Source organism: Gymnoscopelus braueri (assembly GCF_963280865.1).
Source record: "Gymnoscopelus braueri genome assembly, chromosome: 14".
Classification (NCBI taxonomy): domain Eukaryota; kingdom Metazoa; phylum Chordata; class Actinopteri; order Myctophiformes; family Myctophidae; genus Gymnoscopelus; species Gymnoscopelus braueri.
The window spans coordinates 33,014,264-33,040,319 of NC_137619.1; the positions used below are offsets into that span (position 1 = coordinate 33,014,264).

The 26,056-nt window shown below is 40.2% G+C and overlaps 2 protein-coding genes across 2 annotated transcripts; one reads left to right on the plus strand and one right to left on the minus strand.

Annotated features, from left to right (window-relative positions):
* The first annotated feature begins 6,171 nt into the window (after window positions 1–6,171).
* On the plus strand, window positions 6,172–12,301 carry LOC308101061 (serine/threonine-protein phosphatase 2A 55 kDa regulatory subunit B delta isoform). The gene is made up of 10 exons (XM_080450369.1): window positions 6,172–6,397; window positions 7,144–7,218; window positions 8,190–8,287; window positions 8,434–8,599; window positions 8,733–8,845; window positions 8,940–9,117; window positions 9,353–9,517; window positions 9,734–9,903; window positions 10,298–10,389; window positions 10,592–12,301. Exons 1-10 carry the CDS (start codon window positions 6,391–6,393, stop codon window positions 10,869–10,871), a joined length of 1,344 nt encoding a protein of 447 aa, XP_080306495.1. The 5' UTR covers window positions 6,172–6,390; the 3' UTR covers window positions 10,872–12,301.
* Window positions 12,302–12,388: 87 nt separating this feature from the next.
* bnip4 (BCL2 interacting protein 4) lies at window positions 12,389–17,129 on the minus strand. The gene is made up of 6 exons (XM_080450370.1): window positions 16,968–17,129; window positions 16,091–16,271; window positions 14,654–14,714; window positions 14,097–14,203; window positions 13,272–13,421; window positions 12,389–13,082 (listed from the first exon to the last, which is right to left on the minus strand). Exons 1-6 carry the CDS (start codon window positions 17,011–17,013, stop codon window positions 13,040–13,042), a joined length of 588 nt encoding a protein of 195 aa, XP_080306496.1. The 5' UTR covers window positions 17,014–17,129; the 3' UTR covers window positions 12,389–13,039.
* Between the last annotated feature and the right edge of the window lie 8,927 nt (window positions 17,130–26,056).

Consider the following 26,056-nt stretch of genomic DNA (forward strand, 5'->3'; position numbering starts at 1 on the left):
TCCTTCAGTTTCCAGGAGGAATTTTGGGACTCTGTTATTGACATGAATGACTAAGCCCTTTGACAATTCATTCAAAGCCTCTCGCTTAGGGGGCCCCTGAGCTCTTGGGCCCCTGGGCTGAGGCCCAGTAGGCCTGTTCGGTAATCCACCCCTGCACGTGCGCACACGCACGCACACACACACACACACACACACTCACGAGACACATGCTTTTAAAAAAGATGGTAGGCAACATTATAGCACCGTTCCACTGTTCCAGTCTGAAATCCACACTGGATCCTATGTTTTAGTGATATTAAATAATGGGAGTAATGTATTTAATTCCACACAACTCTTGTTTGAATCTTGCATATGAAATGAGTTAAATCCATTTAACCAACCTTAGTTGACAGGACTCCGATGTGCTCTGTACCAGGCCCCCTCCTGTTTTCCCTCTACACTAAAGATCTTCACCGATATACCAGCACTGTGACATGTTGTGAGCTTGTAGATCTACTATTTTCACCGAATGTTAGCCCCAGATGTAAAAGCGATATTTGATTTTCTGGTATTCAACTATGTCACTAAAGGGTAGGTCAAGGCCAAGGCTGGCCAGGTACTTAATGAGGTTGATTGGGAAGAGGCAAACCGTTTTTGATGGTGCTCTGTATGCTGTGCCTGTGTTCAGAATCACATTATGTTTGGACTGTATATTTGCCTTAATATTTTTAGTATACTGAGAATGAAAATGGAGAAGAGAATAAACATTTTATTATGAACTATATGGACATGTTTGGACATAGGTTTTTAAGGGGCACATGTCTAAACAATCAATCTCATCAGCAACCAGTAGTGGTTAAGGTAAAGGACTTTAGCACTACATCAGAATAGGGATGCAACTTGTCTTAGGCTATTTGTACACTTGGTTCACCATCTTTCAATAAAAAAAAAATCATCCAATTCTATTTTTTCCCCACATGCTATTAAATTCAACGTAGGTGCAAGGTGAAAGGTCTGTAGCAAAAATAACTATATTGAAATGTAAAAGAAAATTAACATTGACCAGCGAAAGGATCTCAAATACATCCACATCTACAGCAGGGAATAGAGCACTGGGGCAAGAGCACAGGGGTAGCCAGGAGTAGCTTCCCTAATAAGTATTAAGTCTCTCAAGGACACTTCAGAAGGGATGGAAATATTGATTGCCTATGGGAACAAACTTGCAGCCACTCAAGTGCTGGTGCTATGACGAGTAGAATGTTATTTTGAATAATCTAGAATGTTTTATCTATCCAGTAGTTTTGATAGTTTATAGGTGAACAGTGTGTCCAGTTTCATGCAGTATCTTAAAGAGGTGGTGCCATGGTTTTGCACTTTTTCTGTTTTTCATGTGTCTATGAGGTTGATAGAACTTCATTAAGCCCCCTGGTGGTGTTTTTATGGTGTTTTATGTCTTCTCTGACTATTTTGAGTTTCTACTTGGAGGCTGAAACCTTGAGGGTCAAACGTGCCAATAGAGAAACAGCGCTTTAGTGACATAGTAAAAACATACCCTCCCCCTCATTATCATAACACAACAGGTGTGGGCATGAGGAGGAGGAGGGACTAGGACAGGTGGGTGGTGCTAAGGTGGTGGAGGAGGTGCTAAGGTGAGAACCAGGTATACATAATGAACTGGAGGCGTGTCCACATAAAAACATAATTTTAACAAATTCTGTACACTTTTTTGAAAAAAATCTTCCTCCTAGTATAACCATAATACCTGATGATTATGTTTTAGGGGGGGGGATCACTGAAAATCACGGCACCCGTCTTTAACATTTTCTTACAATAAGACCTTCGTTAAAGACATTTCTATCTTATAGCCAATACAACTTTGAGTGAAATTTTAAGCATAAAAACTAAGGTTTTGTAGTAGTAGTAGTAATAGTAGTAGTAGTTGTTGTTGTTTTTGTTGTTGTGGTAGTGGTAGTGGTAATAGTAGTAATAGGTGTTAGAAGTACTAATAGTAATAATAATAATAATAATAATAATAATACACTTTATTTGTATAGCACCTTTCATGACATGAAATGCAGCTCAAAGTGCTTTACAGAGCAAGAATACAATTACAGAAAGGTACAACTAATTTAACGATAAAGCAAAAAAAAGAAAAGCAAAAGCATAAAACAACATTAAAATAATAGCAAAACAGTGAGGACATGAATAACAACACAGAGATTTAAAAATCAACCAAAAGCAAGAGAAGAAATAGGTCTTGAGCTGTGCTTTAAAGCTATCCAGAGGCTGCCTGTCTTTATTTAGTTGTAGTTGTACCACGTTCAATAGATGGTGCCCATGTGTGGGCATGTCACTGGGGCCTCTTGGTGTATGTGCATGCCATTCTTCCATTAACACCAAGTCACTATCTAATTCCTCAAACCGGCACAGTGGCGCAGTGGTTATCACGGTTACCTCACAGCAAGAAGGTCCTGGGTTCTTCCCCCGGCAGGAGGAGGGTCCTTTCTGTGTGGAGTTTGCGTGTTCTCCCTGTGTTTGCGTTGGGTTTCCTCCAGGTACCCCGGTTTCCAACCACACCAAAAAGACATGCATACTACATGCTCCTGCCAGTGCCCTTGACCGAGGTACTGGCATTACAACTGGAGTTGGTCCCCGAGCGCTGCACGGTGGCTGCTCACTGCTCATTAGGATGGGTTAAATGCAGAGGACAAATTTACCCAAGGGGACCAAAAAGTATCAAATCAAATGCTATCACCTCACCAGATTATCACAAACGTCTTTCTTAGACATCTTAGACAAATGGCAAACGACACCCAACATAATACCGTAACCAAAAAAGCAGAGCAAAAATAACATGAACTAAATTCAATGAATTCAATGGGTGCATGCCTTGAGTCAGCAAGAATCCAGTCCCCCCCACCCCATTCCTTTACTGAAGGAAGGAAGGAAGGAAGGAAGGAAGGAAGGAAGGAAGGAAGGAAGGAAGGAAGGAAGGAAGGAAGGAAGGAAGGAAGGAAGGAAGGAAAGAAAGAAAGAAAGAAAGAAAGAAAGAAAGAAAGAAAGAAAGACATTTAACACTGCATGCATTGTTGCTTTAGCTATAAAGCTATGTGGTTATGCTAAGGGCCAGCCTGGAGCGGAATGTTGATCTGCACTACTAGAAAGATGGACTCAGGGTGGGTTAAGAAAAGTGAAGAAGGACTCTATTATAACAGTGATGATCGACTCTAAGGTAGGGATGTTGACAAAAACATATATACATGTTTGTTACAGGTTAATCATAAAAAAGAGGAGGGCTACGGCATTCTAAAGGTTATTGAAGATAAAGTTGTTGGAAGGTGCTCTTTGGAAAGAAATTGATTTGTTTTGTCATTTATTAGCAACTAAAGTCAAAAAGAAAAAGAAGCCAAGGCATTCTTCAAAGTAATAAGGCTTTAATTTAAAAAAGCTTAGGTCATTAAAACCAACACATTTTAGCCATCAAGTGGCCTTCACCAGGGCAGATGAATAATATACAACTATATTGGATGAGTAATATATAATATTTATACCATGATATTTTCTAGGGTCAGCCACTGCAAGGCTTGATACGATGATCCACTTTCTTGGTATTAGTAAGGACTCGAGCAGTAGTATTCTGAATCAACTGCAGTCTGCAGTTTTATTGCAGATCTTCTTCTTTTTTGTTAGACCTATATATAAAGACACCAGGGTGATCCTCATCCTATCTGATACTTACTACTAAAAACTGACACAAAATCAGCTAGATCTGTCTGATCTGACCTGGCTTATAAAAAAAAGAGGATTACAAAATCTGGATAATTCTGATCCATCCGGTTTAGTTTTGAAAAACTGGGCCCAAAAAGTTAACGCCCAACTTTGGACAAAAATATGAAGTCAAGTCCGAGAGCTTCTGAGGCAGAAGTTTATGGTCCATTCAAAGACTTGGAGCAAGTCCTTTGTCAAGTGAAGAACTGTTTATTATTATATTATTATTATTATATTGTAGTTTAGTTTATTATTGTTAGAATCCATAATTTTTACGTTTGTGTTCATTTGTCCACTAGATGTCACCCACGTACCATTTACTGTGAGAGATGCGTTTGTGCTTCTGATTGCTACACCCATTATATCCATCAACTTCAACATAATTCAGTTACAGTACACAAGAAGGCAAATTAACAAAAAAAAATCAAACAAACAAAAATAACAAGGATAACTTTTGGATCAGAAAGACTTCTATCTAAATACTTGTGAGAAAAGATTAGCAAACCCACTGCAAATAACAGACACAGGATATATATATATACATATACATATATACACACACACACACACACACACACACACACACACACACACACACACACACACACACACACACACACACAGATGTTTTACTCTATAACACTTATTAATGCATTGTTTGCATTATTTCCCCAGGTTTGGGTTGTGTAGTTACCTTGCCATGATGCAACTCCAAAGGTGGACAAGAAATCAAAAATAATTGCTCCATTGATTAGAAATTGATAATTCAAAATATGCTCCTCATTGACTTAGCCTACATTGCACGGTAAAACAGCTCTCAAAGTCACTTTTAGCACGTAAACGAATGCAAACAAAGTTGATTCAGACAATATAGAACATCACAAAACCCAATACTGTTTGTTTTTTTAAATAAAAATGTTTACTTCCTGTTGATTTTGCTATTTTTATTAAGATGTATTAAACCCGGAATGGATCCGCAGATCCGGATCCGGATCTTCAAATAGTAAAATCAGCAGGAAGTTGACATTTTTATTAAAAAAATAAGCAGTACTGGGTTTTGTGATGTTCTATATTGTCTGAATCAACTTTGTTTGTGTTTGTTTATGTGATAAAAGAGTGACTTTGAGAGCTGTTTTACCGTACAATGTAAGTCAATGAGGAGCATATTTTGAATTATCAATTTCTAATCAATGGAGCAATTATCTTTGATTTCTTGTCCAACTTTGGAGTTACATCATGGCAAGGTAACTACACAACCCAAACCTCTACCAAAGTGGTCTTGCCCTTTAAGCCTCCTAAATACTTTGCCATTTATACTAGCCTATATGTTTACATATAGCATAAATTAATTAATTTAATGTGGGGAAATGAACTATTAAAAACTAAAAATATAAATAAACTATATATTAACAAACTAAAAAAAAAATCACAGAGGGATCATTGATTGAGCCAGCCAGCCAGCAGGGTGTGAGTTTGGCTGTGTGTGATGTGATATAACTAAGACTCTATAACACTTATTAATGCATTGTTTATATTATTTTCCCTCCAAATTCCAATAATAAGCCTCCTAAATACTTATACATTAATACTGTTTACATATAGCATAAATGTAGCGGCAAGCAACTCTTTGATTCTATTTTTAATATCTGGAATCTAGGGTTGCATTACCAACCCTTGACAGCCCATTCATCCAAACAGAAAAGTCCTATCTGATTGTATTAAACGACGTTAAACTCACCAACATTGCAGCTGTACGGAAAGCTTGAATTCCTCTATCTGCAAAGTTATTGTTTTGTTATGAGCTACTTTCTGTCAATACATTCCGTGCAGGTGATTATTCTTCAAAGTGTTGGAGTTTGGAAGCGCTCGTTTTCAATTACTGAACGTCCTGCCGCTTCCTGTATGATGGGAAATTTAGAAACAGGTGGTACGCAGGACCGTTGAGTGATTTCCAACGAGCGCTTCCTAAGTCCAACACCTGCACGGAATGTATTGACAGAAAGTAGCTCAGAAAGTCATCATAACATGTCTATGGTGGATTTTTATAAAACAAAAACTTCGCAGATATAAAGAGGACAATTCAAGCTTTCCGTACAGCTGCAATGTTGGCGAGTTTAACCTCGTTTAATACAATCAGATCGTTCTTTTCTGTTTGGATGTATGAGCTGTCAAGGGTTGGTATTGCAACTCTAGATTCAAGATATAAAAAAATAGAATCTAAGAGTTGCTTGCAGCTAGGCTTGATATGATACATAATTAAGCTGAATGTGAATGTTTACATTTGTTTAAACTAAAATATATATAAATAAACTATATATATTTTGTTTAAATCCCAGAGGGATCATCATCGATGGAGCCAGCAGGATGTGAGTTGTGTGGCATGTGTGTATGACGTCATCTGCCCATGTACCGTGCGCCATTTTGGAAGGAGAGGAGGAAGAAAAAAAGGAAAAGAAAATCACGGTGGTGGATAATTTCCGTGGGTCTTCTTGTGTTCTTGACAGATCTTGCAGCCAGGAGGCAGCCGGACAGGAGTCCTGTCCTCCACTAAACACTGGACCGTTGGCCTCGCGCCACCACCCACACTCACACATACTGTACCGCACGCGGCGTTACAACAAGCGCGAGCTGCTAAATGAGGCAATGGCGGGTAAGCTTGCTACTTTTGAAGCCACACAGGAAAAGGATACTCCACCACCTCACTTGGTGTGTGTGTGTGTGTGTGTTGTTTATGTGTGTTGTGTGTGCGTGCGTGAGAGAGAGACAGGGTGAATGTGTGTGTGAGTGAGTGTGAGATATGGCCTGAATGTTGGGCACGTTAGCCTTTAGCCAACATTTTATAGCTATAACTTTGTAGTCCGGTCGTACGGCGGTGGCGCGCGCCGAAACCCAGCCGATATGTAAGCCCACAGCGCGTTGCAGACGCGACCCGCTGTGGGCTTGCAGATCGGCTGGGTTTCGGCGCGCGCCACCGCCGTACGACGACTCAAGGCGTTAGTTAGCGCTGCTGCTGCTGGACTGGGCAAAAAAAATGTATATACTTTGGCTCGCGCGAGCCTGTAAACTCAACACTACAAAAAAAGCCTTTAATAAAAAAAGAAAAGTGTTGACATGTGTCACGTTGACACTTAAGCCCCTCTTAGAAACACGTAATATTTGTTGAAAATACGTCATTTATTTATGTTTTTTTTGCTTGTGCCACAGAGCGCTCGCGCGAGGAAGTGTAGCCTTGGAATGCTAGCCTCCGAGTTATGCTAGTTGTCAAAAAAAAAGAGAAGCTGTCAGGTCATGTTGTTATGTTATTATATCAGTGTGAAACTGATGTAAAACATCTATCAGTATGTGTGTGTGTGTAAATATACATATATGCTGACGCCGTGTTCTTCGTTCTCGCAGGAGTTGCAGGTGGAAATGATTTTCAGTGGTGTTTCTCACAAGTGAAAGGAGCCATAGATGAAGATGTTGCTGAAGGTAAGTGGCGGCTAACGTTAGCATAGCGTGCTAGCTTGGCCAGGCTAGGCTAGTCTAGGAATGCTAAGGTGGTGGGAAGCTAGCTTGGAGGACCCTGGTGATGCTGAGTGTGTGTGTGTGTGTGTGTGTGTGTGTGTGTGTGGGGGGGGGGGGGGTGTGTATCCTATCGTGGGAAGTACGATAGCTAAACCGGCCTCACGTTTATTAACGTTGGGTAAAAGGAAATGACAACTGGGTAACTAACAGTGGACGAATGAATGAATACGCCCTATTATTTTTTTATGAATTAATATGGCCCATTTAGGCTAGCTGGAAGCTATGCTATCAAAAGGGGAGCGACCCCAGGGTACGTGACGTCAATGTGCTGCGTCCATAAATTGTCTTGTGAAGTGACATCATCATGTTGTGTTTTCGTGTAGTTCTGCTCAAATTGTCTTAAGATGTCACGTGTTTTATAAGGATGTAATATGTATATCCCCCCTGCCTCAACGATCATGTATGTATTTAACCCATTAAGACCTGAGGCAGATTCTACAAATGTCTTCTTAATCTTAACATTTAAAAAAAAAAGTATATTGCTACAGTATATATCAGTGGCGCTCAAAAAATGTTCATGTTAAAATGATATGTATTTGGCCACTGACCCCCATCTAAAAATATTTTGTTCCAGGGACCCCCAGCAGCAAATATTTGAGTTAAAATGTCCAAAAATGGCAGCTCTACAAGCTCATAGCGTGGCACTATGAGCTTGTATATCTGCAATTTTTTGAATAGCCAAATAAATCTAAAATGACACAGATGCTTTCCCGGTTTAAATGGGACATTATGTATGCAGAGACATCTCTCTCCCCCCCAGGCCACATGTTCACCATGCTAGTTAACGTCAACCACAATGTCATTGGCTGGCACCAGGGGAAGCTCTTACAGGAGGCGAACAGTTTTGTTAACTCTGAGTTTTATTCTGCTTTCAGCTGACATAATCTCAACAGTTGAATTCAACTATTCTGGAGACTTGCTCGCTACGGGAGATAAGGGAGGCAGAGTAGTGATTTTTCAACATGAACAGGAGGTATGTCTTTGCTTTTAATAGCTGAAGGGTGATAGTCTTCATTAGTAAGGCATCATTTATTTACATTCTGATAGTCAACTGACCCTACAATGTAATTTGGGTGTTTTTATTTTTATTTTGCCTCACTTTGCATGTCTTTCTTTCAGTCCAAAAATCGTCCACATCTGCGCGGAGAGTACAACGTCTATAGCACTTTTCAGAGTCATGAGCCAGAATTTGACTATTTGAAAAGTTTAGAAATTGAGGAAAAGATCAATAAAATAAGATGGCTACCACAACAAAATGCTGCTCACTTTCTACTTTCGACAAATGGTAAGGAGCTTTGCCCCCCCCCCCTTCACTTGATAAGTATATTGATACTTTGCATGATACTTTAAAGTATCATGCCATTGTTCTATACCCTAATAATAAAGTCCATTATCTCTCTAACCTAATTTCTTTTCAGATAAAACTATCAAATTGTGGAAAATCAGTGAAAGGGATAAACGAGCAGAGGGTTACAACCTGAAAGATGAAGACGGGCGACTCAGAGACCCTTTCAGAATCACCTCTTTACGGGTGTGTTTGACAGGACTTTTCTGATTCTTCTTCGATATTGCTTTCCAAGTCATGGGATTATTTCCTTTTTTAAAACCATGTTTTGTATTCACAGGTACCGGTGCTGATGCCAATGGATCTTATGGTAGAAGCAAGCCCGCGGAGGATCTTTTCAAACGCACACACCTATCACATAAATTCCATTTCTGTAAATAGTGATCATGAAACGTACCTCTCCGCAGATGACCTAAGAATAAATCTATGGGCCTTGGAAATCACAGACAGAAGTTTTAGTATCCTTTTTTTTCTGCAAAAGAAAATCTGTTTTCAGGTTCGTTGATGAGGGGCTGCTTATGTTTTTGCACTGTACGCTGAACACAAATTGCTGATCTAGAAGTTCACACCGCGTCGACGTGTTGGGGGAACTTGTAGATCGGCACGTGACACCAGTACGCAACAAAGTATAAGTTCAAGTAGGTTTATAGCCTATGCCAATTTCGAAACCGCTCCTTAACAGTGTTTTTCCAGACATTGTAGACATCAAGCCCGCCAACATGGAGGAACTGACGGAAGTAATCACAGCTGCTGAGTGCCATCCACACCAATGCAATGTATTTGTGTACAGCAGTAGCAAAGGCACCATTCGCCTATGTGATATGCGAGCAGCAGCCCTCTGCGATAGGCACTCTAAGTGTAAGTACAGTATGTGTACATGTATAATTTTGTTGTTTGTGTTTTGTTGTGGATGTCCTTGCTTGCATTCAATTTCATTTTATTCCCTGTGCTATTGTCGATTGATTGAAAACAATATTATTCTTTGCAGAATTAGCTTTACTGTCACAAAACATCTGTGTGCAGATTTAATGGAAGTTAATTCTATTCCCATTGCGATGATGTTTCTGATTTCAGTCTTTGAGGAACCTGAAGACCCAAGCAGCAGGTCCTTCTTTTCTGAGATCATCTCTTCCATCTCAGACGTGAAGTTCAGTCACAGCGGACGCTATATGATGACACGTGACTACCTCTCCGTCAAAGTGTGGGACCTCAACATGGAGAATAGGCCAGTGGAGACGTATCAGGTGCCTATACGCTTATTTAGATGAGAGTATTGATCCCCCATATAGGGCAAATCGGGTCATTTTAGCAGTCAGGAATTGAATGCAACTAGCTATAAATACAGTCGGCATTAGGGTATAGTACCATAGTACCAGAACAGATTGTGGAAGATTACAGCACATGCATAGTATGTTCAATGACTGATATATTCATACATTTGGAAGTGTCATTAAGGGGTACAGTAACAACTTAATACAGAGCATGGGATAATATTAGATTTCTGGTGTACATGGAAATTACTCTGGTTGGCATGTGTCAAATGGTAAAGTCCTCTTTGTACATGGCTCTGCCATACATAAAGCGAACGCAATTAGCCAAAATGAAACCTTAAAGGTTAACATATTTATCTGGTTTTAGGTCCATGAATACCTTCGCAGTAAGCTCTGCTCCTTGTATGAAAATGACTGCATCTTCGACAAATTTGAGTGCTGCTGGAATGGCAGTGACAGGTGAGATCCAAAACCTTCTTGTTTCTATGGGGGATGGCAGTTAATTTAATGGTGGCCTGTGTACTGTATTTTTGTTCTGTTTTCAAAACATGTGATGCGGCTTGATTTCACATATACAGTATATTGTGTGTTATATAAAATGTGGGCTGTATTTTTTGCCTATGATATAATATAGATATTTTTGTATTCCCGTCTTCTTCAGTGCCATCATGACTGGCTCCTACAACAACTTCTTCCGAATGTTTGACCGCAACACCAGGCGGGATATCACACTGGAGGCCTCCAGGGAGAGCAGCAAGCCACGGGCCACACTCAAGCCACGCAAGGTGTCCACCGGCGGCAAGAGGAAGAAGGATGAGATCAGCGTGGACAGCTTGGACTTCAACAAGAAGATCCTCCACACTGCCTGGCACCCCAAAGATAACGTGATTGCAGTGGCGGCCACCAACAACCTGTACATTTTCCAGGACAAAATCAACTAGAAGAAGGTCCGGGGGCTCCAGAGGATAGGGCTTTTACCATACCTGTGTAGTTAAGCCTACTACTTGTCTATCTGTATAAGAAGAAAACCGCCTCGTCCTCCTGGTGAAGAGTTCGAAAGCACGCGTCTACTTTTTTTGCCACAGGAGGTTGATCCATAGGCCTGTTTTATTTTGAATCTGAGCTTAGGTTGTTTTTTGCCTTTGGCACCAGGGCAATCGACATGCCCCCCGACCCAGAAAGGCCAATTTGGGTCTAATTGATGGAATGGCACTCCCTAGAGGTCAAACTCTCGAGCGTTGGTGTTTGTGTTGACATTTTAAGCCTTCATTTCATGATTTAACGACTGAACTCTTGGAAGCCCTAAAACACGACGTCTTGTCAAAGTTGTAACACCATTGCAAAGATCTGGGCCCAACTGAAACATGGATTGATGGTCAATAAGCCTAACTGTAACATTCCCCCATTGGCCATCTATTCAGGCCAAAGTACTGGTGGCAGAGATCATGATTTGGGAAAGTGGACTTATTTCTTTTCTCCTCCTCCCTCTTATTACTTTACCCCAGTCAATACGGTGACATTATTTCACTGACTGTATCTACTCAAGTACACCTTGTCATCCACATAATAAAAGAAACTAAAACTACAGATGTGTTTTTAAATTTAGAACTATGTATTAAAACATGTTGTTCTTTATTGCTTTGCATGTTTTTATGTTGTAGAGAGGTGGAAAAATGTCCAGTCACACCACTGTCTTTTGAGCAGATCTCAAGCAATCTTAAGGAAATACTATTTGGGGCTATAAGTAACAGAACCACTGTTGGAGATGACCGAACATGTGTTTGTGTCAAGACATTTATTTCTAGTTGACCATGTTGTAGGATGCAGGCTGGAAAAACGACATGGCACGAAACGGGGCCACTGGACAAAGGGAATCTGCAGCCTTAATACCTACTTCTAACAGTGACAGCTACAAGTTATGTCCCCCAGGCGTTTTACAAACCTCATGTGCATTATTTTTAAATCCTATTTTATAGAGTTATGTCCTCATATACTGCTGCTATGTTGTGGCTGTCTATGAAAACACATTATATATATATAAAGAGGAGGAAAATTGCACACCATACAGTTGATGTAATAGTGCCTCCAACTCATGTAATAAGTAGGAAATTCAGACAGGCCTCATACATGTGCTCTCATTCATTTGTTAGGGATGTCACTCAAATTTGAGCTACGTATTGCAAATGTGGATCTTATCTTTCTAGTTGTGAATGCAAAAATGAAGGTTGACTACATAAAACATGTACTGATGACATTAAAACAAACACATAATGCATTGTCTTTGTCCATTGATTCCTAACATGGTGGCAATGTATTCACTTGTTTATTATTTTGACCAAAGTTCAATAAAATCTAATTGTGTTCATCTGCATATGGTCCTGCTCATTTTTGATAGTGTGCACAAATCCAGCAGCTTTAAAATTGGGATAATTACAGAACATGCATATACCTGTACATTTGCATTCTTTATTTTGCGTTAGAGAAGAAAACGGCATAATAAAAATGGACCATGATTGTGCTGAATAGGCTCCCATATTCTGAGTTTTATATAATACCTATCCATATTCCTCTTTCATGTTACAACTATGGAAATCGGGCAATAATAAATCAAGGCAATTGCTTTACTACAAATATTACTAATTTCTTGCGCATAGAAAAATCAAGACTACAAGCCAAGAAAAATAACCATCAATAACAGATTTGTAAAACAAACGATATGCTAGAGAATCAACGGGTAGCAGGGTCAATTTAAAGCAATTGATTTTTCATATCATGGGGAACAAGGCATTTTAAGTCAGTTCCTGGACATGCAGTTTTAAGGACCAGGAAGCAGTGAAGCAGTCATCACCAGGCCAGGGTGTGGGTACTACAGTGAGGAATGGGGGACTGGTCATTGTTGTGTACAGAGAGACGACATGACAGTAGACAGAGCAATGATCGCCTGTGACTCTTGGTTGCAGAGCGTGGGTGGGAGCACAGGGCAATCAGCCAAAATAAAGCATGTCACAAAGCCACATTTCCCTTATTTCTCGAAGGTCCCGTTTTAAGGCTTGCCAAGCTGGATGAGTCACATCAATGTGACAGGTGTCACTGCACATCATCGACCTGCTCAGCAGGTACTGTGTGAGGTCAGACGTCTCCCAATGTATATTCTAGAAACGCAGATCCAGAAAAAAGAAAAGCAATTAAGACAGCTACAAATTGTTACAATCCTCCCTAAAAAGATGCATGCTTACAAATTGTGTTTGCCATAGCTTTCAGCTATGACTCGCTATGATGCTTGCTGCTTGAATATCTGCATAGCTCTGTTAGTGAGAACAAGTTCAAACACCGTTCCTTACCCCAGGCCAACGGCAAGTATGTGAGAAATGATCAAGGAAGGGAGGAAAAGCTTGAGGAAGTCGGCTGAGAGGACGCCTCCCTTCTTCATGGCGCTGGTTTTCCGAATGCTGAGAGAGGCAGAGCGCCTGGGGTGCTTCAACAGGAACTCCCTACGGTGGAGCACATCAATGTTTCATAGACATGAATTCATTAAAACAAACGAGCAATCAGCCTAATGCCATAGTATGAAGCGATTTGGCTCCTGCGCAGAACTCTTGAGGAAAATACTCAAGTACAGTCAGCCACAAATCGCTAAGTGAAACCAGGTTCAGATTTCGCTGAGAGTTTTTAAAGATTCTGTGGGTGCCCTGGTGGCTCAGCTTTTTATCACGCTGTTCTGGTTTTGAACCTGACCTGTATTACAAGTAATCCCCTCCCCTAATATGTGCTCTCCTTCTTGTCTCTCTTGACTGTGCTACAGTGTCTAATAAAAGCAGATATGATTAAATTGCCCTGACAATAATAATAAATACGTAACAGAAAATAATGCTGTGCTTACATATATGCATGCATAAACAGTATACAGTAATTTACCTGTCTACCATAGTAATGATTACTGAAGCAACTAAGTTGCCTTCACATGATGTTGCACACAGATTAATAATTAATAAGTTAGTAGAGCAGTGCCTAATGAGTTACAGCTTAAATGCATGAGTGTGCTAAAAGGTTTTTGTCTACGACTATACAATAAAGGTGATGTTTTCACTGACATTTCATTGGTGTTACACCATCATATTGTCAAATACAGTATAGTACAAATCACAAAATCAGCGGAGGCTACAAACTTTGGTGGATTGTTCTCAGGTCTACTGGTCCAGTCCCAGATCCAGTCAGCATTCTTCTTCATAAGGTTCTCTACTTCTCGTCTTCTCTCCTGGAAGTCTTCCTCTGACTAAAACACATCAAATGAAGGGCACAATTGGAAACACAACTGCTTTTGGAGCAAAACTATAATACTACCACAGCGTCAAATAATCACATCTGGAAGTGGTACAATATGGTACATTACAAATGCCCTTATGGATTATGTGAAACGTGTTAAATTAAATCAAACTAAATATTTGTCTTCAAGAGTTCAAATCAGGATATCTATAATCCTGTGCCATACAGTCATATTAGCTGCAGTGTACAGAAGCTGTCCGCACAAGCGCAGACAGATTTTCCCTTCTGCACGTTGCTGATTTTGCACATGAATTCGGCCTTGGGTTGGATGTGCACACTGTTCTACTCTTTCTACTCTCATCTGCAGTGAAGCCTGATTTACGCGTTGTGACCTTGTAGATCGCTATTTTCGGTGCACGACATGATGTGCAACCAAGTATAACTCAAGGCTTGAACGTACCTGTGAGCTGTTTCCCTCAGAGCCTCTCCATACAAGAAGAGGGGTCTGTGCTCTGAGTGGGCTGTTGGAAGGCACACAGAAAATCATCATTGAGGCTATAGTCCATGAGCCAGACAAGATTTCATTATCGAAAGAGTGGGCAAAACCATACCTATATAAAATTGTTCATAGGGTCAATACGAGTAAATAAATATATGATAACCTTTCCACAGGAGTAGCTTTTTCATGGTTATCACACATTTTTTTATTTTCCCCATACGTACATGACAGGTGAAAAAATGACAAAATTTAAAAAAAAAGTTATCATAATGAAACTTACATGAAGACAATGATTTATCGTATTACAAGTTTTCTGAAATTGGATATTTAAATATGCAAATTAGGCATTATGAAAATATGCCCGAATTTGTATAACTTTCCAGAATCAACATTGGAACATTGGACAAAGCCAGAGTGAACATTCTTATTTAATTTTGTTAAGATGTTGGAGTCAAAGGTTTTTAACAAGGGAGTATTCAATATCTGGCTCAATTTTGGGGCTCTGGCTCATGGACTAAATGCCTAATTTGCATATTTAAATATGCAATTTCAGAAAACTTGTAATACGATAAATCATTGTCTTCATGCAAGTAATCAACTCAGGAAATTTCATTATAACAACTATTTTTAAAATTTTGTCATTTTTTCACCTGTCATGTACGTATGGGGAAAATAACAAAATGTGTGATAACTATGAAAAAGCTGCTCCTGTGGAAAGGTTATCATATATTTATTTACTCGTATTGACCCTATGAACAATTTAATATAGGATTGGTTTTGCCCACTCTTTCGATAATCATTGCTCAATTTTGGGGCTCTGGCTCATGGACTACTAGTCTAGAGACACATGTGTGAGATAATGTGAGAGGTTTCTATCAATTCACAATCTCCAAAACATCACATAGTCTACTGTACATCAGTGTACTCAATTTAGGCCTACACATTGGGGAGGACGATTTGGCTCCATCTGTCTGTTAAATCTTGCGAAATGTATTAAGTTGCCAGAACAGATACAACAAAGAATACTAGCATATCAATTTTCATTGGGTTTAAAAAAAAAAGTTTTACCAGTAAACAATTATTTAACAACAAAATATGTTTACCTGAACTTGAAAAAAAATACTTTTCAGCAAAACATAATCCTCCAACCATCTCATTAAAGGGAAATCAAATAGCCTACGCCCCCCTTTTGGTGGGCGGAGCCCTGCTTCTAAATTTCGCCGTTTTTCGCCGTTTTTTTTTTTCAAGCCGTTTGGTGCCCCCCCCCCCAAGGTTGGTGCCCTGTGCTTCAGCACCTCAAACCCGTTGGATAAGCCACCACTGCGTTTTGGGGCGACTGTGTTTTGGGGCGAGCGTTTTGGTATTTCCTACCAAACTGGTCCCTGGCTGTCCACAGACCTGTTGCATTGTGAACTGCCCCTGGAGCTGCTCCTCCCGGACTCGTGCTGTGCGTCCAGCAGCATCTTCTCCATGTCTCCCTCCAGACTGGCCACGGGGATGATCTGCTCCTGGCTGCCACGATGACTCGTGGTCTGGGACTGAGACCCAGAGCCGCTGAAGTGGAGCTCTACCCAGGAACCTGAGGAGGGCCGCCCGGGGGGTAAAACCAATCAAAGAGGTGGTCTGGAAACCAACACACAACTCGCTTTCGCACCCACGTTTATAAGGTCAATGTCAATCAATGCGCAGCCGTAGACATCATGTTACAAAAGCATTACTCATCATCACAGCGTGCAGGCTTTGTTTCGCAACGTCAACCGAAACATGTTGTTGATGTCGATGAATTGAATACACAGGAGGACCACAATGGAAATAAGCCCTTTGGGCTTTTTTGTGTGTTTTCCTTTTAGCACCTTTTGTATAAATCTCTCTGTACCCACCACTGTACCTTATTTGCAAACTGTTAATATATATATATATATATATATATATATATATATATATATATATATATATATATATATATATATATATATATATATATATATGTGTGTGTGTGTGTGTGTGTGTGTGTGTGTGTGTGTGTGTGTGTGTGTGTATGTGTAATGTATTCAATCGACTGATTTCGCATACATTTGATATTAACGTTTGATATACATGTCATTGGATATTAACCTGCCAAAACCGAGATATTATGCTATTTCGTCGTAGGTACACGTCTTCTTAGATCGACTGATTGCTACCGTTATAAAGCTGTTAAGGGTCATCTGATGTCATCGTGTCATCTGTAGAGAGATAGGATCTGTCGTTATAGCGTCATTTATAACAGCTTTACCTTGCAAACCCTCCTCCGACGCAGGCACGTCCTTTGGAAGCGACATGGTGCTGATTGATAGGAGCTTTTTAGACCAGGACCTCGTAGCGTCGTTATAAGCACAATGTTTAATGTGAAGTGGAATAATATCCTTATATGTGGGTCAGATGTTGAACAACAGCAACACAGGGCCAAGCAGCACAATAACAATGACGCAACCTTCTGTTTATCTAAAACCTGATTGGTTCCTGCGAGAGGGCACGTAGAGAGCACGTGTGACGCACGCGCGCGCACACGCACGCATTCCATGCATGCAGCACACACACACACACACACACACACACACACACACACACACACACACACACACACACACACACACACACACACACACTGCTGCTTTGCTCGCCAGGTGACATGACATTAAGATGTGAAGGTGTTCATTACTGTTGGACAAAAGGTACACGGTTTGCCTTTTACTAATACAGAACATTTTTTATCTGCCTTAGGTTTTATCATGGAGGAGTTTATAGGTTACCTTGTTTTTCTGATGTACTTCCACTAACCTGACTGCAGATGGCAGCGATAGCTCACCTCTCTCTCTCTCGCTCTCTCGCTCTCTCTCTCTCTCTCTCTCTCTCTCTCTCTCTCTCTCTCTCTCTCTCTCTCTCTCTCTCTCTCTCTCTCTGTCAGTCTGTCTCTCTCCCTCTCCCTCTCCCTCTCCCTCTCCCTCTCTGTCTCTCTGTCTCTCCCTCCCTCCCCCCCCCCTCTCTCTCTCTCTCTCTCTCTCTCTCTCTCTCTCTCTCTCTCTCTCTCTCTCTCTCTCTCTCTCTCTCTCTCTCTCAGTGGTAGGCCTACTCACTGAGAAAGTACTAATTTTTTTTACTGAAGTTAAAGTATCAATGTAGAAATACCCTGTTACAAGTAAAGTCCGGAATTCAAAATTTAGTAAAAGTAGGCTACAAAATTATTGGTATCAAGTTTTCAAATGTATAAAAAATATTTTGAAAATAGCTGATCTACAAGCTCACAATGCGTCCACATGCGACGCATTGTTGCCGAAATGCCGAATAGGGCTGAAGTGGTTAATGTATGTTTTCGTAATAATAATCAAAACCTACAAAGTTTCTAGTTACTAAAGTTTTCAAATAATTGTAGTGGAGAAAAGTACAATATTTGCCTCTGAGATGTAGTGGAGTAGAAGTAAAAGTACTGAAATTGGAATTACTCCAGTAAAGCAAAAATACCTCAAAATTGTACTTAAAGGGATACTTCACTCTCGGGCCGGGGACACATTTAAAAAAAATATTAAAAATAAATGAAAAAAGTTATGGAAAATTCATGGCCCCCTCACACATTAGTAGGACACTGCGTGTCGTGAGGGGGCCATGAATTTTCCATAACTTTTTTCATTTATTTTTAATATTTTTTTTAAATGTGTCCCCGGCCCGAGAGTGAAGTATCCCTTTAAGTACAGTACTTCAGTAAATGTACTTAGTTACTTTACACCACTGGTCTCTCTCCCGTCATAACACACAACATGTTGTCCATGTTATGGCGTGTGTGTGCACTGTGGGATCGTATGACTGTAAGCCAATGCTGAAATCGTTGTGTAATTGTGATGCGGTCAATAGAGCCTGTACTCCTGTTGATGCATCTACTGCCTTTAGCAATAGCCTATATTATTGCTAGCCTGGTAAACCCCCCTCCCTCCGGAAATCTGTGTGTCGCAAGCTTCTTCCATTTGACAGAGTCAGGTTATATTATTGCTACACATCCTTGTATTGGATGTCAGCAGACAGCAGCCCTAAGAAGGCCCATACCTAATCTGTCACCTTTGACAACTTTACCAGCGCCCCCTTGTAATGGTCTCTCTAGATGAGAGAAACAGAGAAACAAGGAACAACACCGCATTCACACGGGCATGCTTAATTTATGAATGTAGGACCTACTATATACAAGGTTTAAGGTTCAAGGTTGTACTTTTAGGCTATTGTTACATCTTGCGTACAGGTACATAAGAGTAAAACTTTCCTTTTTTTTTTTGCTTCCTTCAGACAATAGCAGCATAGATAATAACCATACACACATAGCACCTTACACACACCACTGATATTATTTAATCCCACCCCACACACATACTCAAACAGTATATTATGATCGTCATCTTACACATAAATGTGTGTGTGTGTGTGTGTGTGTGTGTGTGTGTGTGTGTGCGCGTGCGTGCGTGCGTGCGTGTCGGTGTGTGTTTTCATTCATGCATGTGTGAAGATGGTGTTATTTCTTGTTTCTCTGTTCTAATCTAGACCATTACAGGGGGATGCTGATAAAGTTTACTCTCATGTACCAGAGAGAGTAACGACTTTCTGAGTTACTTGAGTACTCGGAAAGTTAAAGGCTACAGGTAGAGCTAATGACTGACTGGGCATGGAATTCTGGAAGAAATCTGGATATCCTGGTGGCACATCAAACTGCGAAAATGATCATAGATTCATACATATATGTAGGGACAAATGATGTTGAGAAGTCTTCATTGATCTGTTGAACACACTTATCAGTGGCCCTCTACCACCTGTCAGAAGAGGAGCTGAGAGATTCAGCTGATTGTTCACAACAAATGGCTTTCAACTGCATTTACTGACCATTCAGCGCATTTGATTGACAATTTTATCTTTTTCTGAGATCGCAGGCATCTTTTTTAAGGCAGATGGACTTTACTTTAACAAGACATGATAATTTATTTATCTATCTATGTTATCTCTAACATTTTACTTCCTGCGCAGGGTTCATCGCCATGCCGGCTTGTGGTGGACATTTTTGTCAAATTTCTATTGTTGCCATGGACATACAAATATTACCAGAAACAGAGCTATAGCCTGTGTAAATGTAGGCTATACTATTAGTGCTGTGGTCCTCAAAATGGGTCGAGGGACCTTCGGGGTTGCTTGAAGGTGGTCCATATTGACCATTACAGGTCTGTAACTCTGAGTGTGTACAAATGCACCCTTACGGGTCCATTTGGTTTGTTTGTACACTCTCAGAGTTATGGGGGTTCTTGGAAATAAAAAAAATGAGAACCACTGTGACTGAGACTGAGACATTCAGTAATTGGGTCTTATGATCCAAATAGGAACATTATAATGTTATGTAAAAACGAAATCTAAAATTTGTCACGGACACATTTGTCCGTGTATGGACACATTGATGACCCCTGTTCCTTCGTCACCCATCTGTTCTTTCTGCCAAGGACGGGAGACGCAATGTACCAAAACAAAAGTTGGAGATAACACAGTGTCCCCGCCTGAAGAGAGCTCTAAACATAAGACTACTCACAGCCAAGAGGAACAGGAGCCACCTCCCTCACCCCTCAAACCCCATCCAGATCACCCTCCTCTTCAGTCATCCTTCTCGCCTTTCTTGGAGTTCACTGACCAGATGAAAGAGTTGCTCTACTCGCATTTTCTCTCCTCTAAACAGCCGTCTGCATCCACCTCCCCTATTGGCACAGCAAGCAAATGTCACAGATATGACACCCACCAAAAAGTTTGTGTCAAAAAGCTTAAAGCAGGTGGTGATAAATACATTTCCATGTCCCAACTTCACATTCATATTTTGGAACTGAGAAACCTCTAGTTGTATTAAAATGTCCTTTCATAATGTGTTTCATTTGCACTCTCTTAATGCGCTGTGTCTTAATGATGCTTAATGCTTTGTGTAAAGCACTTTGAATGGTTTATTTGCTATACAAATATACTTGCCTTGTCTTGCCTATAGATGTAGAATCTTGAATCTAAATCCAATCCAATTTTAAAATACAGCTCTCGTGTGGACTAGAGTAACAATGTGATTTAAAAAATCTTGCCTTAGGCCTGTTGATAAACCAATCCTTTGAAGACAGTTGCTTTTGTGACAAAGCTGTGTGTTAGGATAAATAATAAAGACTTTTATAGATATGAAATCTACCCAGAGGTTCTGTATTTTGGCAGGGCAAAACATATTCAATTATTGTTTATTTAGTTCTGTATTTTTAAGAAGCTATCAAAATTGAGTATGTTTGTGTGTGTGCTTCTGTGAAGCTTATGAAGGATCTAATCATTTCCCCAGGATATCACCTCCTTTTACTAGCCTGTGGTTTACAGTGGGATGTGATGCTCCCAGGCCAGCATTTCACAGACAGAAATAATTACTTTTGTTCATGGGATTAGCAAAACATTTTGCTGCAGTTTTCAATTTTTTTCCACAGCACCAGCCTGGATGACCTGGAATCCCTTGATATTCATATTTGTCTATCAATTAAATCAAAAGTTTCTTATTTGGAATAATGCACTTCAACCAAGGTCCATGTGTGTGCACACGCAAGGGATCCCTGACGAAGCCAGTTAAAACCAGAAATGGAGACCCATATGGTATTCTTTTCCCTTCAGCATTGAAGAAGAGGTTGCTTTTGTCGCACTGCACCACAATATAACTCTTTCATCAGTGAGACAAATGAGATGGTTCAGAACAGACAGACAGATTGCATTGAGGGTTCATAATCACGATGTATTAATGCCATGCTGAGGATGCTATGGCACCTTTAATATTTATAATATCCATTAGTTGGAATCATCTTCGACTGACATCAAGTACTGCAGCACTGGTTAAAAGTGATACAGCTTCATGTGCCACTGGTGGTGTAAGTGATGATTTGTCTGTTTGTTTGTTCAAATAAGTGTTAAATAGCTCTATATATTCCCATAGTAATTATTACCGTAGACTAGTGTTTGTTCAGTAACAGGAGTCTCCCCATTTCTGCAGCTCTTTAGTAAACAGGAAAGATATTTTCAGATTGGGATACCAATTTTATCCAATGATTTATTCATCAATTAACCTTTATTTATCCAGGGTAGACCATTGAGAGCAAGCTCTCTTTTACGTGGATGCCCTGATTACAGCATAAAAACTAAAACAGTAAAAACTACAACAAAAATCACTTAAAATCACAGGTGCAGACAGAATAAGAGGGCTACTTGAAGCAGGTGCAGTTCCTATGCAATGCATCCTCAAGTAGCACCTTGAACGTCTCTATGGAGACCAGATGATCCAGTTTCAGAGGGTGCTGAAGCTTAGGAGCATAACAGGTGAAAGCGCTCTTTCCTGACTCACTAATAAAAAGTGGAATGTTCAGTCTAGTGTGTGTCTGTGTGCGTGTCTGATATCCTATTAGTCTAGAAGCCTAACCCCATTTTTTTACATTATCGAAACGAAGCGGATAAAAGCGCCATTTTTTTAATGAGGCTTCTTTGGGACCTACTGATGGATTCTAGCCTTGGGTACCAAACTTTATTTTGAAAAGTATCCATACAATTATCCATATCAATATCCATTAAAAAACAGGCCGATTCACTTTTTGGCCTATAACTCTTGAACCGTAGGTCATAGCATCAACAATCTTTTTTCCCTGTACTCCTTGGATCATGACGCAACTTCCCATATAGGTCCCGGCGTCCCGTCCATTTCCGATTTCAAGATTTTCCGCCATTTTGCGTTATCTTCAAAACACGTATTTTGCTATTACTCCTGCAAATTTGGTCCAAAACTCACACAAATCGGCACACACTCTTTGTCTTTAGTCATGTGATCAATATTTATCAGTCAGATTTTTCATACTCCCTTCGGATTGGCTACGATTGCCTTCTGCAATTTGTGGGAGGGTCCGTTTGGCAAAAATGGCACAAATCATGAACACAGCATCCTATCTGTCCCAAATGTTTATCATTGAGGGGCCACTAATAAACGCAGAGCCAATGCGATTTCACTTCCACCCATAGGGGGCGCAACAAATTCTACAAATGTCACACCAAATTAAGTATAAATGGTCTTGTGAGTCATGTGACAATGACCGTCCAACAGGCTTTTGATATTCCATACTGTTTGCCTGTAACCCAGCTGCAGGAAACCAAGCGGTTGGATATATGGGACACACATATCCCAGATAGTTTGAAGGAGTCCACCTGCGAAAAGAGAGGACAAGGTGTTTGCAGGAAAGTGTCAGGTCAGACAAAGCTACAATTGGATGGATTTTCTTCGTGACCCAACAAATAAAGGGAGCTGTTTGCCTTTTTGACTTCCAGAACTGAAAAGTTCAACTGGCCACCATCCAAAGCTGTGTATGTCACATCAGGGCAAGCTCTTTCTTTTTTTGGTTCCAGTATACCATGACCTGTTGCAATCATGAGGAGGCAGACACCAGGATTATGGTTCATGTACGGCATGCACTGGAGCAAGAAGCAAAAACTATCCTAGTGCGTACTGTGGACACTGATGTCATAGTGATCCTTGCAGGCTTGTTCCATGATTTAGTTACAATTCAACCTTTGGCTGACATCTGGGTGGATTTTGGCATGGGCAAAAAATACAGACTTTACCACATCAACATGCATTGTCAGGTTGTGACACAACATCTGCTTTTCACAGTAAGGGTAAGAAGTCAGCTTGACATGCCTGGCAAGCCCATGATGATGTCACAGAGATACTTGTCAGTCTGGCCAAACATCCCTTCTAGCTGCTGAATGTTGACAGTCAGCAGTTCCAGAAGCTTGAAAGACTGACGGTTATCCTGTATGACAAATCCAGTCCTTTCAGCTCCATCAACCAGACTAGAAAAGAACTCTTCTGTCATGGGAATAGGTTGATGGAGAAACTGCCACCCACCCAAGATGCACTACTTCAACAGGTTAAGCAGGCAGTGTATCAAGCAGGCATCTGGGCGACCAGCCTACAAACAAAACAAGTGATTCCTTCCCCACATGAGTATGGATGGACCAAGGAGGCATGGGTGCCAGTTTGGATGACAATTTGTAGAATTTGTTGCGCCCCCTATGGGTGGAAGTGAAATCGCATTGGCTCTGCGTTTATTAGTGGCCCCACAATGATACGAATTTGGGACAGATATAGTAGAGGACCTGGCTAAGATATGTATATGCACTTAATTTAGGAGAGAATATCTCAACTGTTTTTGGCTAATATGACCCCAGGGAACAACTTAGGAACTATGAGAAATTCTCTATCCGGGGCGAAATACCCGAAAATGACCACGCCCTTTTTAAAATGACCACACTTCCAACATGGCTCTATCTTCTAAACCGTTGGAGCTACAGATTTTCTGAGGTGCTGAAAATGTTCAGAATACTCATGTTTGGGAAACCCGTGCCGGCAACCCTACAGGTCATCATAGTGGCCAAATCCAATATGGCCGCCACCTGAAAAAGGTTTTGTCTATAACTTTTGAACCAGATGAGCTATGAATGCAAACGGTGTCTAAATCATGTTTTTTGACAATTAGAAACATGTTGGAATGCTTATCTTTATGACTGGGTGTAGCTGGACCTCTATATTTTGCATATTTCAAAGATGGCGACTATCTGACAATTAGTTTTACTTCCCTTAATCTTTTTCATTTTTGCAAACTTTCTATTTCATACGTTTTGAGCATTAAAACCAAATTAGAATGCTCATATTATGATTGAAGCCATCTAGACAATCTGATTTGCTTATTACAAATATGGCCTATATCAAAAATGTTATACAACATAAAGTTTCATCCAGATTTGAGTGTAGAGTTGTTGGAATGAGTTAAGATCAAACTGAAGAAAAGAAACAACCTGTGTACAGATGTTGAAACAATAGAATATGAGTTGAACCCAAATTATACAGCAACAGCCAGTACAGTATATGCAGAGCAATGCTCAGTATAGATTGAATAATATCATACTAGTCAAAGGTGTATAGAATTTTAACAATATTATGTTTAAATTAGATTTGTTTTTGTTCTAATCATACAACTTCTATATCGAGGTGCAACAGACTCCAGATTTGCATAATTTGCTTTATGTCCACTACATGACTTTTGAAGCCACGGTGGAGGAGGATGGTGCAAGCTTTACTGGCATCTGCAAGATGGGTCCAGTAAGGTTCCCAAGTCGAGTCCCAATACCAGCCCAACATACTGAAATCTGGGATGTAATGGCCTTTTGACATGCTGAATGTATGTATCAGTTCTGTTGCTGTTGTAACACCAAGACAATTATGTACAATGTACAATAATTGTTTGTTCAAATTCTATACATACTATGATAGGATTACATTTATGCTGTGCACTGTTGCACATACTGTACTAGCTGTAGCTGTATAATTAGGAATGAGTTCTACTCTAAATCATTGTATTGTTTCAAAAAAATTACATCTGTAAGATACATTGGTTGTTTCATAACATAGTGGCCATATATGTGATATGCACATTAGAGTCCTCTAGATAAATTAAATCATGAAGATAAGCATTCCAACATGTTTCTAATGGTCAAAAAACATGATTTAGACACCACGTTTGCATTTGTAGCTCATCTGGTTCAAACATAGCCAAAACCTTTTTCAGGTGGCGGCCATATTGGATTTGGCCACTATGATGATCCCGAAGGTTGCTGGCTCGGGCACCCTTGCTACATCATCAGAGCATGCCCTGGGTTATATCTGGGACACATTTGGTGCTTTTAGATTGATTCACGCAAATATATTCTTATGGCCCTGGACTGTAATAAGTTGACCGTTTTTAGCCGTTTGTTTTAGCTGTTCTGTAATAAAATATAAAATTTGACATTTTACACTTATCTATTTTTCACTAAACATGAGTATTGTGAACATTTTGAGCACCTCAGAAAATCTGTAGCTCAAACGGTTTAGAAGATAGAGCCATCTTTGAAGTAGCGGTCATTTTAAAAGGGGCGTGGTCATTTCCGAGTATTTCGCCCCGGATAGAGAATTTCTCATAGTTCCTAAGTTGTTCCTTGGGGTCATATTAGCCAAGAACAGTTGAGATAATCTCTCCTAAATTAAGTGCATACATATCTTAGCCAGGTCCTAGACTAATAGGACGCTGTGTTTATGATTTGTGGCATTTTTTGCCAAAGGGACCCTCCCACAAATTTCAGAAGCCAATCGTAGCCAATCTGAAGGGAATATGAAAACTCAGACTGATACATCTACATCACATGACCAAAGACACAGTGTGTGCCGATTTGTGTGAATTTTGGATTTAATTTGTGAGAGTAATAGCAAAATATGTGTTTTGA